The sequence below is a fragment of the Patiria miniata genome, unplaced genomic scaffold, assembly GCF_015706575.1.
Source record: "Patiria miniata isolate m_02_andy unplaced genomic scaffold, ASM1570657v1 HiC_scaffold_8, whole genome shotgun sequence".
NCBI lineage: Eukaryota > Metazoa > Echinodermata > Asteroidea > Valvatida > Asterinidae > Patiria > Patiria miniata.
In genome coordinates, this window is record NW_024037075.1 from 1,363,173 (window position 1) to 1,383,397 (window position 20,225).

Here is a 20,225-nt window from a genome sequence, read left to right on the forward strand (position 1 = left end):
CGATGTAGAGCAATGGCTGCGGAAGGCAGGTCTTGAGATGATGCAGCGTGCATATCAATGAACCAAATGCTCCAAATTTGCTGGCCGGATGAATAGCGTTTTGGTCGTTAGCCTGCGAATGATCTGATAACGTTTCGTACTTTTTTTTGTCAGCAACAGTACGATTAATTTCGGGGTCAATTTTCACGATCATTTTATATTCAGTCCCCTAATGTCACACTCTATATCGATTTTTATCATACTGAGAAATATTCTGCAAAAAGTGTCCGGAAAACAAAAGTGAATGCAATGGCGGTAATTTTCAAAATTTCAACTTTCTTTAAATCCGCTGAGGGATTGTGCTTTAATAATGAATTCCGTTTTGCTTCATTTTTAAAAAAATAAGTCCGACGTTTTTCGATCAAAAAAAATTAAATTTCACAAGTTTTTATTCAAATATAGGCCGGTAACGTTGCGAGTGCCCCTTTATCCCCATTTGCCATGGAAATCCTTGCCAAACACCCGTCGTTTGTGCTTGATTTTAATACTGGGATGTGACCTCCATCGACGTGTTTTCTTCGCACGCCAACCAGTAATTCTATCACGACACAAACAGCTCCCTCGGCGTGGGATTAATATGTAAACTTGTTATAATTGTCATCAGGTTTGATGTAATTTGGTTGAAAGCCAGGAACAAAAGTCACAAAGACGATTGACAACTTTGATAACAAAGACCCAAACTGAAGGCAATATGTCTTATACAATACCCAAACTTACCCCGAAATTTGATACAACCCATTAAACAAACCAACAAATGGGCCACGTACGTATGACAAAAATGCTTCTATATTTTCGTAACTGACGAGCTGCCAAAATCTGTTAGAAATATAAGGGTAGTTTGATGAACCAATTATATATAATTAACCTATAAATAGAACAAGGCCAAGTTTTTCAGAAAAAACTGTTGACATAATGCACAGGCCATAGAGCTGTATTAAATACTTTACAGCTCTTCGGTACAAACAGGAATCGTGACCCGTTCAACTCCCACTAAAACGTATAGAGCAAAATCAGATGATTTGTTTTTGAAACCGTGCTTATCTTCAGGCAGTGGTAATGATGCCAGTGTATTTAAATTAGGTTCGAAGTGACGCCACGGAGCCCTTGACTGCGCGGACAAGTACTTTAGCATCGACGTTTTCTAGCTTGATTGCTCATCAGCAGAAAGTGGACCAATACGTTGCTGTAGCTGATTGACCTCCGAAGCGGACACGAAATTATTACGCGGTTGACCGCAAGCAGTCGACGGCGCAAGAACAGGCTCCCGCCTCGTCTAGCCAGGTATTTTCACGGACTACAAGAGATGCTTTAAGCGGAAAAGTATATATCTTAATCCGGAAGATTACATGAAAATGTATCAAATGCCAAACATATTTCAAATTTCAGTTAGATTTTTGGATCTGCTGCTGATGAGGGGGTTAACAAAAAAACCAAATCATTCAATTAACAACCGGCGCATGCGCATAACAGTAGCCGTACCCTAGAAAGCGCCCTCTATTGTTAAATAACACATTTATGGTGACACCCTTCTCAGCTTTTGAAATAGCCTTACTGGGGGAATGGAACCCAATTCATTGTTGCAGTGACAGTTTTGACGGGGAAGTGTGCGATATAAGAGATTTCACCTAGAAAACCTTCCAGTTGATATGGCATTCAGGGATTTTTTTTCTCGAAACTCTGGCTTTAAAATCAGGCTTCGGCGTCATGTCTGGCTTTTACCGTGGCATTGAAAAACCCTTACTGTTCAATCTTAAAGGCCATTTTCTAAACTTCGGCCTCATATACACAGGATTCGATATTCATGATACAGATCATGAAGGCACATCGAGCCGAAGTTCCTAATTTGGAGCCGAAGCTGTGGCTTCGCATTAACACCCTCAGTCCGTTTTTGAATAACCAACTATAGAAACGCAAAAGAGAAAAGTCGGGGAACAAGACATGGCAGCCAGGGTACATGCCTCGGTGTAAAAACAAGAAAAGACACCGGGGATCTGTTCTGCTTGGGTCCCTCATCATTGAATCAACCACGGTCGGGCGCGTTTTTGTTCCTCCTTGCATCACCGCGTTCCCAGCTGGGGAAACCTTTCCTTTCATAGAGCAATAACCTGAGCTCATCATGTTCAATACCCTTGGACGCCTGTAATTCACGGTAACATCGTGGATAAGTTGATGGCACTCTCAGCTGTGACGACAGCAGTATGTGGCATGCATCCTTGACACCTTTAAATTAAGGTCAGACGAACTGTCGCCTTTTCAGTGCAGCTTGGATGGTTTCACTTATTCAGTGACGAATCCGTGCGCATGATAAAGGTACGCTCACCCCACGAGGCCCCCTTCAATGGGGAATCCATCGCACACAGCAACTACCCCGTGACCGATTACCTGAACAATAGCTAGCACTATGCTTCCGCCATTGAAGGGGGCCTTCATGATAGCATGGATAGCGTGCCCGGATTGGTCTATACCAAAAGGCTATACCAATAATTGGGCATTAAGAGTCAGGTTGGCGTTGCGGTACTTTTCTCGCCTTCCACCGCTGTGACCCGGGTTCGAATCCCGCCTGGGCAAACAATGTGGGGTTTTCAGTCCCTGCATGCCTGATTCCGTGGGTTTCCCCCAGAATATTCTTCTGGGGTTTTCCTCCCGGCTTCAATACTGTAATTTCTTCTCATTGTCTTCTCTATACAGGTTGCTGCAGTGCCTAGGGCGCTTTTGAGGAATCCTTGGTTTCATTACCAGAAATACATAATATTAATAATAATAAGTATAAATATAATTACGGCAAAAAGGGCATCACAATGATTTAGGCAACTACACAAAGATTTAGGCAACTACACAAAGGCTTCAGAGGCACATAGTGCACACCAGTAATGAAGCAAAAATATTATAACCAATTATGTTCAACTTAAGATTTTGAAATTGTTTTTTTTTTCACTTAAAAATTTCGCGATTGCATAGTTTTCACAAAACATACCAAAACATTTGGTTTATATTTTGCAAGCCTGATCGTGATCAACAATATAATTGTTTTGACTCTCCATGTATTCATTTTGACTCTACGTTTATTTATTGAGCCACAGCCGCTATGAGATCGTACAATTTGAATACGCTCGGTGTAATTCCGCGTATCTGTCATATCTCCGCACCTGTTGTGCAATAACACTCTGTAAACCTCATTAAAAATTCATTGTTGACGATGAATTGTGTATGAGAGTTGCTGCCGATGTAATTCTAACCTTTTCTGGCCTTACCAGTGACCTTGTTTGGAGATTTCCATTGCGCATTACAAATTGCATTGATACTAAAATGCTTGTATAACAGTTGTTATGTGCGGTATGATTTTAATGCAATTATAGGAGGTGCATACATTAGAGAGTATGCTGGAAAAATTTTTTCGCTTGATCAGTTATGTGGGTTTTTTTTCTCTTGGAATAAGGGGACGTCCTCTCGTTATATTGCGAACCATTATTTCAGATGGATCACTTTCAACATGGTAATTGTCATGCAGCAGTCTTAAGTCCGTGAACAGCCACCATCACCGGGCGGTCATAAAGGCAACGCGCCGTGACGGAGTCGCCTTGCACGGCCGGGGTGATCCGTCACTGTCCGCTCCGTTCCCAGGCATGGTCGGAAACCTTCTCATTATCAAACACTCTTCAAAAGTGTGGGCAAAGTGTGTGTAGAATGCAGGTCTACAGGAGGCAACATAAACACGAGCCGTGACGATACGAATCCATATACAAGACACTTGGAATCTACATTTGCAAAAAATTGCATTCTTCCTTGTTCGGTAGACAACCCTATTCCAAAAAAAAAATTGGGGATTTTGTGAAAAGCAGTTCTGTGGCCAACCCTATTTCGCAAAACAATCGGGGATTTTGTGAAACGCAGTTTCTTGGTATGGTGCACAAAGGCACAAAGGCTATTTTTTGTAAAAATCGTCAAAGCGAAACCATGATGTAAAAAAAACACACCATCTATTGTTGCCAAAAGGAAACTGGCTCGCTTTTATTGTTCACCGTTCCGGTTGGTACAGTTACAATAATAATTGTTGGCGTAGCGGTACTTTCCCCGCCTTCCACCGCTGTGACCCGGGTTCGAATCCCGCCTGGGCCAATATGTGGATTGGGTTTTCAGTCCCTGCCTGATTCTGTGGGTTTTCCCCAGAATATTCTTCTGGGCTTTTCCTCCCACCTCTGAAACTGTAATTTCTCTATAGGTTGCGTCAGACTTTCGGGCTACAGTGCCTATGGTACTTTTGAGGAATCCTTGGTTTCATTACAAGAAAGACATAAAATAAAAAAATTAAATCATTGTTCTCGCAGCTGCTATGTTGTCTTTTGACTTCTCAGCCCTTCCTGAGGCTCAAGCCCACACATTTTCGCTGGTCCCAGAGAGTGACAGCCTACATTCCTCTTGGTACCCGACTGACTGACTTAGTTACTTGTGAGCCAGGCGGTGCTTTCGTATAGGAGTACCCCTTAACGCCAACGAATGGGCTAAATCCATCCCATTTTGTACACAAATGCATGAAAAGACGTCTAGGGAATAGCCATAGAACTTCGAGGGCTTTGTGGCCAGCTTTACTTGGCTTGCTTTATATAAGGCTTGTCTCCTATTCCCAAAAGATTATTCATAAATACCTAAGACAGTTTACCCATTCCTATTGGTCCAGAGCCCGCCACGTGGCCGGTTTTAAAGGTTCGATAAAGACAGGCTGGCCGGTCTTAAACACTTTTTCAGTGTCACATGAAATTTGGACTCCGGTGGCTTTTACCGTTGAATGTTCACAATCCTCATGTACTACAAATGATTCAGTATTCCATAGTCCTAAATTCACAAAACATCGGCACAGCTGCGTTCTGCGCCACTAACATCCCAAACATTTGACCTACAAACGTGCCCTCCTAGTGCCAATAATACACTGGATGATGACAGTTCATTAAACTCTATACAGCAGAGGCATTAGAAAGCTAACGTAATTAAGCGTGTGCGTAAATTGATGATGATGATACTAGCATGCGGTGATATATATTATTTCCATATCCCACGATGCTAAATATATACCAGCCGTTAATATTCACAGACAGTAAAGTACTTGTACGGTAACTGAATTATTGGAATGTGACAAAACAGGCGCGGTAGAAGTCACATGACGCCACATACTACATACGTAGACCAGTTTTCCATATTGTTGTGGTCCCGTACTGTGAAGCCATCAAACTCCGCATTATACAACTCGAGGTTTCCAATGAAATACCAAATAATTCACATTAAAACAAACTGCATGAGTTCCCGGTAAAGCAACAACAGACAGACATGAATGACGTCATCCTGCGGAGACGACTTTAGTGTCACAGCTGTTTGTGTACTAGGAAAGTTGTCAAAAACTCAATTCTTATGTGTTTCTTGATGTTTGATTATTTGGCATTCAGACATTATAGCGACATTGAAAATGGTTGAATTTTATGGGTCCAGGGTTCAGAATCTGCACGGTGAATATTCTACACATTGCCACAGCTCATATTGTATTGCATAGATAAAGATAATGGTCGCCCCTAGAGGTACTAGTGATGATTCAAACTTGCATATTCATGACTACCTCTAGCGGCAACTATAGACCTCTTTCGTATAGGCGGAGTTAGAGGGCAATGCTTTTGTATCGCTTGGATAGGCGTGACTAATTATTTTGTGCAATCGTTTGTTACTAAATTAAAATAACAAAGAAAATACCCTATGAGACACCCGCAACACAGAAGGTCTATTGGTGTAAAAATGGTCAACCTATGGCACGTCAACCCATGACGACACAAACATGCATATATTCATGACTACCTCTAGGGGCGACCATTGGCGCAATAATGGTCACCCCTAGAGATACTGATGACGACACAATTATGCATATTCACCTTTAGAGGATAGGCCGACTGATGACTACACAAACATGCATATTCATTCAATATTTACATTCTATAAGTTTTAGATTTACATTCTATAAATTTTAGATTTAGGTAAAGTTGCTGAATTGCTTCAATGAACAGGTTTTTTTCCCCCGAGTGTTTGTTTCCACACAATGGCGTCATTGCAGCGCCCTCATTCGCCCAAATATGTCATGTTGATATCACAGTGATAGCGCCTTCAAGTGACACAAATTAGCATAAGATTGGTTAATTATTAAGACAAACACTGGAAAAAAATCCAATAAGAAGCAATTTGGTAACTACATAAGTGACACTTTCATTGGAATGTTCATTTCACGGCCCTTTGAACATCAGGACGAGTACATTAATCGAACATCTCAATTGAGTTCAAATCACTCTCGCATATACCTATTAAAAAATGGAAATGTACTGGTACCTATATAGATTCCCTTGCCATGTATTCGTAATGTAATCGCTAGCCTCAGCCTGCATATTGAATTAATGAATGTTGATGTGCTGTTGCGTGACAAGATACGCGCTGACAAACAGGGCTTAATACCAGCGGGTGCAATTCCAGAAATCCCATTGCAACATGCATGGACGAAACATAGCCAGACTATGATTAAAGGGGTGTGCTCAGACCAACTTTCCTGACCACGGATAGATTGCTACGATGAAAGCTCGTACCAGCGGGTAGCGACCCCCTTTGAAATGTTAGGTCTGGCGCGGTCCAAATCGCTGCCAAAAAAAAGTAGGTTACTGTTATCCTTGGCAGAGTTGATTGTGTTTTTACAGCCTAGCTCGGTAGTCTATAAATGGAGCACAAACATTTGCTGAGCATCGGGCAAATTTGTAGCTGCGGAAAGCATATCAACAAAATTAATGATCATGTCTCTCCGTTAGTTGGTTGGTTGGTTAGTAAGTAACAAACGTCAGCAAATGCCTTTTATGGCAATCAATCACCTTGTCCCTTAGGCCCTCGCAACAACACGTGCTCCAGGTTCATGGCCCTGTGATGTGACACTATTATAGGTCTCCACTGACAAGCAACCAATTTACCTATCGCCGTTTGCGAGTTAGCCACGCCCCTTATACAACCCTATGGAATTTGTGTACACTGAGTATTGTTTGTGTCAGATTTTGCGCGTTCCGCGTCCATTTGTATATCATGTAATGGGACAATATTTCACAAGCTGCGTTGACACAACTCTAACACGATTGAACCGCGATAGGATATAATGAAAAGCAGATAGTAGTGTTTTCAGTGACTGAAAACACTACTATCGAGGTGACTCAGTTCGCATTCATGGGGCTTGCACCGTACTGCCCACAACCTTGGTGTTCCTATAAAACGCTCCATGCATCTACTGACGTTCAACAAATGTGAATCCTTTATTTAAATTGACAGACACGACCACGTGAGTAGTTGTGCATTAATATTATCAGACCAGATTTTTACATCATTAACATGACTTACTGACTCACCCTGTAGAAGTCGAACCATATGTGAACAATTTATCCCTTTTCCAGGATCTCATCAATGTGTTTATCTAATGCAAATTTGGCATCTAGCAATGTCATTCGTTTTTCCCCCGGTGCCACCCTGTACATGGTGTAGGCCCTACATCATGAGACTCGGAAATTCCCATGAATCAACCATATTGTAATGTCACGATCGACTAACGTCACACTTGACACTTTTCCACATCCCCTCAAAAAAAAGGAAAAAAGTGGCCGAGCTATCTATCGATGCAAAATTCAGCAAGGCTCATATTACTAATGACCGAACCATGCAGGGAGCTATAATATGACTATTGCTATATTGAGCCTATTAAACTAGTACATCCCTGAGCGTGTAAAAGTACAATGAGTATGTAATAGTAGACAGGGTATATCATATCCATATTGGAATCATCGTGAGTCCGTGACACAGATAAATAACCTTGACCTCGGCCCACTGCCCCCCCCCCACTCGACACAGTCGTGCATTCCAGGAAATATATTAGTCCCCTTCTAAATATGGGCCCTCTAGGGTGCTCTAACCGTTGACAATGATTGCGTGTACTTTATGAAAGAACTATTATATTTCAGAATAGGACATTATTTTGTTGGCGGTTACTTGAACGCACACGCATTTCAATGGAAAACAGGCTGTGATTGTGTGATATGGGAAGGTCGTGTCTTCCTGAACATTTGATTTCCAGAAAAGGTTCAATACCCTTTCGTTAATTTTAGAAATTTTGGGAATTTTCATAACTGACTACTTCATGAAAGAACTATTTCAGAATGGGACCTTCGGGCACATCTCATACGCACGCGCAATTCAGTGTCACAAACAGCATGGATTTTCTGAAAAGATTTCAAACTTTGTGTTAGTTTTTGAAGGTAATGGGATTTTCGGGTTTTGTAATGAGAAAACATTCGCAGTACTTTAAAAAATGCTGGGTTAGGTTGGAAATAGGAAAACGGTTTAAAATGGTTTTTCCTTTAAACAGAGGGCAAAGCACTGTAAGACGACAAAGCTGTATACTTTTGGGGCAGGTAGCGGGGTAGCATATTTATAAGAAGTTCGTTTGTCGTTATTTTTGTGTACGTTCTATGGGGAATTGTGGTGAGAGGAAATGAGGAGGGAATAAGGAGGGATATAAGGGTGGTCAATTCAGATAAGAGAATTATAAGGAATAGTTGAGATTATTAAAAGGAAGTCAATTCACAGTGTATTTTGACGGGATTATGTAAGAATTTGTTTATCTTTATCATACACGTGTGGTGTGCTCGATTGTCTAGTGAAAGTACAAAAGCTCATATTTCATTCATCTCATAGCAGTGGGTCTTTATAAAAGCAGTTTATCAGCCAAAACTTCATGTGATTTTCATGCTATAAGCCAACAACAGCTGAATACTAATCACGAGCAATATACATCACATGGAATTTTGTCTGGTAACCTGCTTTTATAAGCCAGACTGTTTTTGTGCTAAGCAAATTTGTGTGCTTAGCAGCGTCGTAAAATTGGCCCTAGTCCTCCGCAATTGCGCAACGTCATTAAAATGTTCTAGTGGCATCTGACACAAAACTGTTACTGTTTTATGGTAAGGTTTCACAAGATCTGGTTTTCTGGGAATACAGTCACACACGGAACTGCTTCCCATTACTCATGCGGTAGTGGCACCCCTGATCAATGCTAAGATAAACACTCGTGGTCCCGTTGGGGAAACGGATGCTTGCTCGATGGAGATTAAAAACACACACAAAAATACATGCACCGAACTTTCTGATGAATATTTGAAACTTTCAACTTGATTATGTTTTCCTTTCTAGGTGTTAAAGTAATTGATTATGCCATACGATTAAAGAGACAAAATATTTACTTTATACGCGTGATGAGGGGTGTTAGGTCCTAAATAGGTGCTGGCAACCTATCCGGAACCACGTCGTCTATATGTTTAAAGGCACATTATGTCCTGAATCCCCGAGAATGTTATGCTCTGGCTTGTTTACTTATCCTATTTCAAAGGTGTTGTCGAAAGGAAACTAACCTAATGTTTTACCGTTCCCGAAAAAAGACGAACAATAATGCAGTTGTGTACAAATGCGGCGGACATGTTGTGGCATACGCATTTCCAGCCGTGTCTATTCGTACGGTACACGTTGGGTGTGGTTAAGCTTGCACCGCGTTATGGGAAGTTTTTGTTTTATTTCTAGGTAAATTAGGACCGAGTTATGGGGACTTTCTGCTGTCCCCACAGCATTTTTGGTCCCCACAAATACCTTGCACACTCAGACGAGTGTATGTCCCCACAACTACGGAACAAGACGTCGTGTGATACATAATACACACAGCACCAATACACACATATTGTTTCTCGCACGTCCGCATAATGCGATGCACCCAATTGGGCCAAAAAAAGTGTCATTTGATTTATGTAAAGGCCCTTGCTTGTCAAGAGGTTCTTCTGGCAAAATTTTGTCCGGTCAATTTGGTAATTTGTTTGACCTCAATTTCACCCATTGCATTTCTGAATCCGCAGCTTTCATCAAAAGCAGGTCACAAACGGGAACCCAATTTGCTCTTCTCCGGACACTTATACCTTTCCAAATATTAAGTATCTAAGAAAGGTCGTGGAACGGGTTTGAGGTTGTGAGTTTCTATCGCTCGATTATCCGTATCATCTCTAGTTACTGCCACAAATCTGGCAGCTACACGGCTCCACAAATCGGAGCGGAAAACGTCCCGGCCCTGCGTCTCCTTCAGCGCACTATACCTGCAATATGATCGTCAACATCCACGGCCATATATTCTAATTAACAAACCGCCCGATGCCGATTTGGGCAGACAATTCGGGGCCGCGCGTTCGAAGGACGGAGAATAATTAACACGAAAATGACAATTAACTATGCAGGAAAACACTCGTTCAAAAAAGATTAACCTTACGACAATCATCAATGTTTCGCCAGAGAGTTTCAAATTATTCATCGAAATGTTTTTGATAATATTTCATGCATGGCCTTTTGTGACCGAACACATTGTTCATAAAAAAAACACCTTGCAGGAATTGAGTCAAAAAAGCGGAACCCAAACCCCATGAAATATATTTCATATTTAAAAAAATATGTAGCACCAAAACTAATAATGACTGGAAAGCCAATTTCATAAAATACTTTTAGATGAAAAAAATTACTAAAATTGCTCAATCTGTTCAAAGAATATCACCATTTAAACACAATGACCCTAAAACCTGTCTCGTCCAAAAATGGTATTCATTGTGTGTTTTGACTGCTTGGAACAACAAAGAAAATAACACAGAATACTTGTTTCAACAACCGTCAACAACTGTAGCGCACAATATCTGTATTAACAACCCTGGTTAGGCAAACAATATGATTTATAAAATCTATTTTTTTTTAAGGACGGGCCTTCAAATGGATTCTGTTGAATATCTGAGATTTTATCGCCAATGATGTTTGAAGACAGTTGCGACGACGATTCTTGAAATCGCATTTTTTTTTGGACGAGACAGGTTTTAGGGTCATGGTGTTTAAATGGTGATATTTTCTGAACTGATTGACCAATTTCGGTCAATTTTTCAACTAATAGTACCTGATGAAATTGGCTTTCCAGTCATTATTCTTTTTGGTGCTACATATTTTTTTTTTAAAGTATGAAATGAAATTTGTGGGGTTTCGGTTTCGCTTTTTTTTGACTCACCCAGTATCATAATAAAGGACATAATACTAAAGAACAGGTTGGCGTACGGCGGGACGGTGAACATTTGAGGATCATGTCAATTTTTTGTACGGCTGAGCTAGACTTATCTCTTTACAACAGGAAAAGTACTTTGCCTTTGGCCCTAAGGTTCCCGGTTCGAACCCGTTGGGACCTCATTAATCTGGAGTGATTTTCATTGCCTCTTCAAATCGCCTCATTTCCCATTTCTCCGCGTTTTTGCCTCCTGAAATTCCACGAACTGTCTTCTTTGCGTCTTCGCAAGGCTCGTGTCTTGGCTCGCGCGTCAATCAACTGTCCTTCCGCTGCGATACTTAGGTGTCCCATAAACTGATTTCGTTTTTGCCTCCATGTTGTCTTTTTCTAAGAAACCTTGGGTGATCAACGTGATAACCACGCTGACAAGTCTATTACCGAGCCGGCACTGCACTATGACAGCTGCGCCTGTACGATGGACGGCCATGATTGGCATGGCAACCTTCAATTCCAAGATGGCACCTGCCATGCGCTGACTTACGGGGAAAAATACAGTCGTCCGATCTGCCACAGATGAAGCTACTTATAACTGTGTTCGCTCGAAAGCGTACTATCGTAAATAGTACAATTTAGGAGACACATTAGCGTTAGAGGTTATACCTTTGGGAGACATGTGGAATTAGGGAGACACTTCAATGTCTTCCTAATGCCTCAGCTCCTATTTAGAGACAAAATGTTATCGTCGCAAATGGGCTAGATCGATTGCTAGTGGTTCAATTCGTAAAAAGTACCAAGATTTGTGGGGGTAGGATAAGGGAAAATTGGGGTCAGGAAAGTCAGATTGTTTTGCGCACAAGCATATGGGAATGTCTCCCTGCAAACCGGATTATTCAATGACTCATTTGACAGCCTTTTTTAATGAGCTCTCATTGGACAGATCATGTTTAAATGGGTGGTCAACACTTCTACATCACGACGCATGCGCATTACATAAAAATTGTACCATTGCTTCATGAATATTCATGATTATATATAAGATGAGAAGTCACAAGGTTTCTTTAGCGCAGTTAATTATTCAACCTCTTTATCATTTCCTCCTCATTATAACCTTAGTATTTCCGTGATGATCTTGCAAAGATCCTGTACTGCGCATGCTTGGGCATGCTCAGTAATCGTCTTTTGCTGTATTAAGGTGAGCGTTTAAATTATTACTATTTTCGTAACTGTGTATTGTAATTTTGTCAAATATCCCTTTAAATTGTAATTTTTAAGTTCTCTTTTGCCTCAGCAGAGCCTGCAGAGGCCGTACATGGAAATAAAATTCATTGTCATTGTCATTCACCACACATGCGCATGTCCGCGCTTGCGCGTTTTGTCATCGTCTAAAAATGTGTTTTGTATAAAAAGGAGCATCTATATGTGACGGTGTAGTGTGAAGATTTGACTTCTTGGTTGTATGCCTAAAGTGAAGATAAATTTAGGATAGTGACAGGTCACCTGTGACGTTAGAATCCATATAAGGCAAAAAAGACTAGATCTAAGAGGAGTCCACTGCAAATTTCGCATGACACCGGCCTTGTGGCATTGGCGCATTCTCCGGCGAAGGAGACACCATTCTTCCAATGACGCCCTCAAGGATGCATTCGGATGGTGCAATCATGCAGGCCTATGCACATGATGCACACGTGAGAATTCCAAGACTCTCGGTCATCGAACTGATCCGTGTTTCCTCACCAAGTTCACTGAAAATCCTGCTGTCATAGCAAAAGTCCCTCACGCCAAACCAGAGACAAAACCCGAGCCTTGGATCGAGAAATACCGACACTAAATCACGGGCACGCATCGATCCAAGCGCTAAATCAACAGGCCTCCGAGCGCTGTGGCAGGCGAAAGAGCAACCGTCAACTGGAACGCAGACCAGAAACCGCGATAGCAGCGCAACTCGTATTACAATCCACATAAAATGAGTAAAGAACACTAATCAATCAATGGTAAAAGAAAACACGACAAAAAAATCGACAAAAGTTATGGGTGGTGAAAGTACAAGTCGAGGTATGCCAGATTTGGAATTGGCTATGATTTCAAAGAAGGACGATGAGATAACGGACAATCAATCGTGGCTGTGATAAAAATGTCAGGGTGGGTCAGATAAATAAATCACAAATGGATAACAGAGAGTAAGACAAAATGAAGGCAAAATTATGCTTCTTCATTTTTCACATGAACACTGAACAATTGGGATGACCTCCCGGGCTCAACAGTGGCGCTCATCAACCCTAACTCCCGAGGACGATTATTAACTAGGAACCTTCCTCATCCTTGCAAATTCTAACACCCTGTGGTATTAAACTGTGCGCAAAACAGCTGGACTCCACCAAACCATTGTGCTGGAGTTTGGCTGGTTGGGGATCGTTAGGGGATGCCCTTAGTGACAAAACCTTATTTCCAACCACTCTCACCACACCACGGTGTGGTGAGAGTGGTATACTTTGGAGGACACCAACCAAGTGTCAAGTACCAAGTAGAGGACATGACTGAATAATTAAAGGATTTAAATAACGCTAGGACGCATAGATCTACGAAGAGACGTATGGAGCATCTTTATGACATCAATGGACGAGAGGTATTCTTGCCTCTGAGTGACATGCTAAATTCCCACTGCGATGATCCCACATGATTCGTATTACAATGTATACAGAACATCTTTCAGCGGGGTCGATTTCGACTAAATAACCTTCATCCAAACTGCTGGGCCTCATTTGAAGCACACTGGCTGTATATCAACAGTGCGGAGAGCCTCCAATGATTTCACTCTGAACTGGAGTTTTTTTTAAAGACATCTCAGGTTGAAATGTCAAAATAAACGTGCCAGCCATCGGGCGGTGAGGAATGTGCCCCGGTCATCGGGGTTGACATCTTGATTAGACTTGTGCAGTCCATCCAGCATCAATCGTTTAGAGTTACAACGCGGAAGTCACGCAATGCCTGGAAATGGGACCACTCCGTGTTATCTCAAGTGCCTAGCATCATAACAAGAGCGAGTGTTTTATAAGATGCACTCCTGGTTCTAAGAAGAACGGATGATTTGGGGAGATTTCTAGACCAACGTATATTATATTTGCAGCTACTAATCGATCGCGTGGTGGAGTCTTATATGAAAATCCACACCTGCCAAAGCTGCGTTGAAGTGGATCATTTTGTCGAGAACCAAATCAAGTTCAAAGAAATTTGCTGGTTTGGTGTGAAGAAAACCGGAAAAGATTGACAATTGTGACAAGACATTTGACTCTCATTTTTATTACAAAAAAGTTCTTCGACTAAGTTTGTTTAAAAGGTGTTAACCGAGTACTGAACCAACTCAGTGTTTTGGCAGTGAAATTGGTACTCGAAAAATAATTAATTACATTATGTTAAAAAAAATATAATTTGGTAAACTTAAGAACGTGCTAGGCAGCCGCGTTGATAGTCAGACAATACAAATAGATACCGTACCACTTTACTAAATTAAAAGGTTAACTTCCATAAGCTTTGGTAAAACTATTTTTAGTTGTCAATTGAAGAAAACCCAACCATTACTGTGCCGATGTCTACAATTGTTTTATGCGTATTAGGCCTTGCGATAAGAGCCTGCAGTTGCAGCAACGACAGTGATAATGAAATATGAATTTGAATGGATTAATATCGACTTGGAAATTATTAACAACGATCCCGCCTCTTTGTGTTACACAGTCAGCCGCCCTTGTCACACCGCAAGCAATCCACATACTGCTGCACTCAAGCGCATTGAACCAACTACATACCACGCATTATAATTACACCACCTTATGGGTGATAAGTTCACTCAAAGCTTCGAGCAAGACATTCCATATTTATAAAGGGCAAATAATGGTATAATCCTATTAGGCGTGCCAGCTTTGTTCGGGGCAGCAGGCTTCACAGAAAGGTGGAAAAGGGATTCCCCTTGACGCATGGTTTCTTTGTATTCGATTGGTCGGTCGCTATGGAAACCTGGTTATTTGGATTCATTTTGGATAACTGGCCTTATTCTTGAACGTGTGAGGGCGCTGTAACGAGTCTGACGCCATATTTGGGGTACAAAAAGCTTGCATCCCAGGTCACTGCCAAAATTCACACGCCGCTACTTGTTAAAAGTATTTTTTACAATTTTAAAAGTCTTCTGTTTGTTTGTACCAGGAAGATGGCGTCTTGAGAGCGTCCAATTTTTATTCAGTTAGAGCCTGTTCTTCAAGAGTATATGAAAGAGAAACCAACCCTTTCAGAGTTCCAAAACCTAGAGAACGAGTTCCTGTCAGACTATTTTTGTCCAGGGAATATGAAAATCAAAGACCAAAAGCCCCAAATCTACAAAATCTTGCAAATTGACATTGCCCCGTAGCAGAATCGGTGTTGACACTAGATGAGGAGACGCGGCACCGCGGCGAAATTAAACCTTTTTGCGGGCAGCGCGGTGCTCGTTTCTCGGGTCCCCGTCCGTTCTGATTACGAGCGGCCCCGTGAGATTACAAGAAGCCTTTGCGGGCACGGCCGGCGGGGACTACAGCTGAACAGACAGCGAGGATTGTGGGATAAAAGAGAAGGGGTATTGAGTGGAGAATCTTTCCCCACAGCAGGCCTGTAGGGTTCGATGATGATGTTTTTGGTGGCTGTTGATGATGGAATAATGAGAGGGGCTGAGGATGGTGGAGATTCTGAGGATGTAAAGACGGAGGGAGGATGGAGGGATGATTTTGGAAGAACTGATGGAGATAGTGATTGGTAGAAGATGGTGGAGGTGAAGGTGGTGATTGTGTTGACAATGGTGATGATGGTAGTTGTTCTGATATGATCATTATGGTGATTGTAATGATGATGATTGTGATGATGATGGTGATTGTTGCGATGGTGATGATTGTGGTGATTGTGTGTGGATGTTGGTGATGTGTTATGGCGAGGAAGGTGATCAGTGTGATGATGATGATGGTGATTATCGTGGTGAAGATGACTCTGAAGATGAGCGTGGTGATAAATGGGATGGTGGTGATAATGGGGATGATGGTGATTGAATGATGATTAAGAATAGGGGTGTGCCTTGGAACCGGTTACTCGAGTACCCAACCGTTGATTGTCAAGAACCTGTTCCAGATTAAGGGTTGAGGTACCCGTAAGGCCGTAACCAACTGTTCAAATATTTTCCTTCTCAGTCAATGAAAAAAAATACTTTTGAAAGCCATTTGCGGAAAATTTTCAAAACGAAAACCAAAGCAAATTTAACGGTTTATATGCATAAATGCGCGACAGACGACACTCGCAAAAGTTGAATTGTACACCGTGAAGTACTGTAAAGCCTCTAGACAACATCCGGGGTTTGAATTTTGGGGTTGGGTTCTTGTACGGGTACCCGTATTTTAGTACCTGGTTCCACTTCAACCCGTACATGCACAAAAATTAATGTAACGTTGATGATAGAGCTTAATGATCTGATGCTGCTCAAAGTGCTGTTCTCTGTCAGCAGTGTGCAGTAATAAAATGATCCACCAACGAACCTCAACCATCACAAAAAAACAAGAACAGGTGTTTAGATAATTAATTTCAAGGAGCACAGTGTCAGCTAAAGAGGCGAAACCGAGCATCTTACGTAACATCTTAGTCCAGCATATACGGGCGATTATTAATGAATTTTAAAAAATGAGTGCTTAGATTGAATGTCCTCAAAGTGCACGTGAAAGGATATATGTTACAACCCAATTAAAACACTGAAATTTTACCCAATACACTGGGCGACACTCGATATTGCCACGGTTAACCAACAAAGTTGGTGGTATAATATTTGGTGCGTATCGGGGTAGCGTTATCAGCATTTCGCAGTGTCAATGTTTTGCTACCGTGCAGTATGTTCAGTTATGAGCACCGTCATTCCAATATGGCCGTGACAAGATTAATGACCGCTATGTAAATAGCGTCTGCTGTTATTTTTTTCTTCTTCAGTGAGTGTACGCGTATTATGACGTATTTATAGTGCATACTATATTGGGAATAACGAGACAAAGCAAGCAGAGGAAAGCTGCCCCATAGACCAAGAAAATGAAATTGATTCAAAATGGCTAATTTCTGGAAGTCTTTTCATGCATTTAATATGTACACAATGTTTTGGGTTTAGCAAATTCACTGGCGTTACGGGGTAATCATATACAATAGCACTGCCCGGATCGCAATTGACAATAGGTCAGTAATAAGTCAGTCAATGAGACTGAGGCTACAAAGAGGACACTAGGCTAGCCCACAGAGCCCAGCAAAAATATAAGTGAATTTGCAAGACTGTAATAATTGTAATATCTTTAAAATCTACATACAAATTTTGCTCATTGCTTTTACTCAAAATGCAAACGTTGACATTGTCTATTGCTCCTCCACATTTTGACCGATTTCAACCAAACTTTGTCAAAAGTATCAGCAGCCCAGCCCCAACATGTCACATGACCAAACCGGGGTCAAAGGTCATCATGGGGTCACTGGGATCAAAAACCTGATTTTGTTTACTCAAAACACTACTCCTTCCAGAAATTACATGGCACAATCACGTGACTCATGCATGAACAAGAATTTGTTTGCCCGCAGCTACCGAGATATTTTTGATCGTGCTTACTTTTTAAACATTAAGATTAACTTCAATTTAACATTTTGACTCTTTCAAATTTTTAAGCGAGGAATCATGATATAAACTTCCAGTTATCCAGACCGCGCCGTGTGTGTTTATCTTAGAACCAGGATTTGCGAATTCACTTCAACATCCTGTTTATCTATGATCATCACAACATGGCAACCAAATGCGGCAAATAAACGGAGAAAAACCCAGTTAAGTTTTCTCTTCGCTGACTCAACAATGCCCTCAGTTGCGACTTGTTCCTTGTTCTGATACTGGAGCCTTTTTTTCCACGGTGACAATGTAAAAAAGAATGTCAGACTCCGGGTCGGTTACGTCATCGATAGTCAATCCTGTCTGGCGTGAATTGGTCATGAAATAGTCGCGGTATTGATAGAATGACTAGTCGATATGAGATAACAAAAGACCCAAACAACGGCCGTGTTTACTTTTCGCGGGCTTTGTAAGATGCTAAGACCCACAACAAGAACTTGCAATGGAATGTCATTCAGTACAACACGACCAGAGTAGTTTAGAATATTGTAATCAGCATGGGTATTATTTATATATTGGGTCATTTGGCGTTCCATATAGATTGATGGCATTCTTTCAAAATGACTACTTGCCAGCGTATAAACTATTAAAAAGCCACTTGCTTTGTTGTGCCATTATGCAAAGCCGGATCCAGCTGCGGATACACGTAGGCATATGCCCCATAATAGGAACATCACGTTCAATCCAACGGGGATATTCAGCCTTGAACCTTAACCACTATGGCTGACTAGGATCGCATCCAACAGGAAGAAAAATGTACAAATAGGAAATTTATGGATGCCATGAATAAACAAATTGACATCATTGGCCGTCTGTCTGGGGCGCTAGCAGTGCAATTTGCATTCAAATCTTCAGGCAATCAATCATTATAAAGGGCTGTAGACTGCATTTCGTATTGCCAATTACGAGTAATAATGGACAGGAAAAGCAGGTGCAACTTTTAATCCTATGGCAGGTGTTTTTATGCACGAAGATATTTGTTTCTGTTTGATTTTGTTGTTGTGGACGGCATGAAGTAATAATAAAATGAGACATTTTTATTTAATATTCTTCCCTGCAGAACTTTCAGTACAGAAGTCTTGGTTTGTAACTGAATAATATTTATTGGAAAATAATAAAATTACCAAAAAAATGTCACATGTGGTACAGAAGTCTTGGTTTGTAACTGAATAATATTTATTGGAAAAATAATAAAATTTCCAAAAAATGCGGAATTCATTGAAACTTACCCTCAGTTGCCAGGGGCCAGCTCGCAACACAAAACAAAATAATAATCCAAGAAATTCGTGTGACCCGTCTGGGGTCAATTCCCATTGATGTAGTTCTGATATCTGGTGGTTTGTTCCTCTGCATGTTGATGAACTGATAATTCCTCCTCTGTGTATCTAAGTAACAGGGATGATCGTGTTCAACGGTGCGGAGAACTGTCGGAGATGGTTCATCACTTTGGGCGATGCCACCGTGCCCGCACCGGCACGCCCGGCCGTCCAGAGCGCCGCTTCCCCCGCGGCTCGGGCCCTCACGCCTGGTGCTGGAACCGGGACCGTACGACATGGCCCCTGTCGACACCGCTTCAAGTTCAGCTCCGCAGCTGTCATGCATGTCCATTAGTCACTGTGGGCACGAGTCACTCATGCATACAACACAGAAAAGAAACACAGCAATGCTGCTAGACTTTTTTTCACAGAGACCTTCATTTAAGCATGACTTCCTGTTCTTTTATTCAAACTGCATTTTTTTTAACCCACATACCCGTCAGTCATATCTCCCTCAAAGCCACGAAAAAATGATCCTTCAACAACCGAGTGGGCACGAGTTTTTACCGGTAAACCCAAGTAGGATAGGTAGAGCAAAAAAAAAAATGACCGCGTTTAGTAATGATTGACCGAAGAGCAGCTCCAAGTCCAACTTGACGCGGTGCGGGTGCAGGATCTGACGGTGTGTGTAGACCACTATCATGTTCTCGACCAACTGGTGGTTGGGCTGGCTATAACATCATCGTCGTGCTATACACATTATTTCCCAAATCCAGCCTCTGCAAAGGCACAAGTTCCGGTTATGGCTGATGGACCAGAGATATGCCATTTGCATACGCACGGATTAGAAAGCCTTCTGTGCGTGTGAATGTTTTGGTGTCTAGTATGGGGTCATCTTGTTCATGGAAGCAGCAAGGTCAGCGTTGCGGTATATAAGTGATCGTCAATAGATCATTGGTCTTTGCTCAATAGATAACGTGTACACATTGGGCAACCTGCTGTGTTCGGCACGTGCCATGGTGCTACATACGTCATCGTGTTCTGAAACCTGACACGGCGACTTTCGACTTGTACGTACCAAAAGGTCGCACCGGGCATAGCAAGGGGACGCAGA

General features: G+C 41.7%; 1 protein-coding gene across 1 annotated transcript in view; it reads right to left on the reverse strand.

Annotated features, from left to right (window-relative positions):
• LOC119719573 (vascular endothelial growth factor receptor 1-like) overlaps window positions 1-20,063 on the reverse strand; it is a 44,554-nt gene extending 24,491 nt beyond the window's left edge. The window contains exon 1 of the mRNA XM_038189050.1: window positions 19,085-20,063. Coding sequence (XP_038044978.1) covers window positions 19,085-19,463 — 379 coding nt within the window. The 5' untranslated portion in view covers window positions 19,464-20,063. The remainder of the gene's footprint in view (window positions 1-19,084) is intronic.
• Window positions 20,064-20,225: the final 162 nt, after the last annotated feature.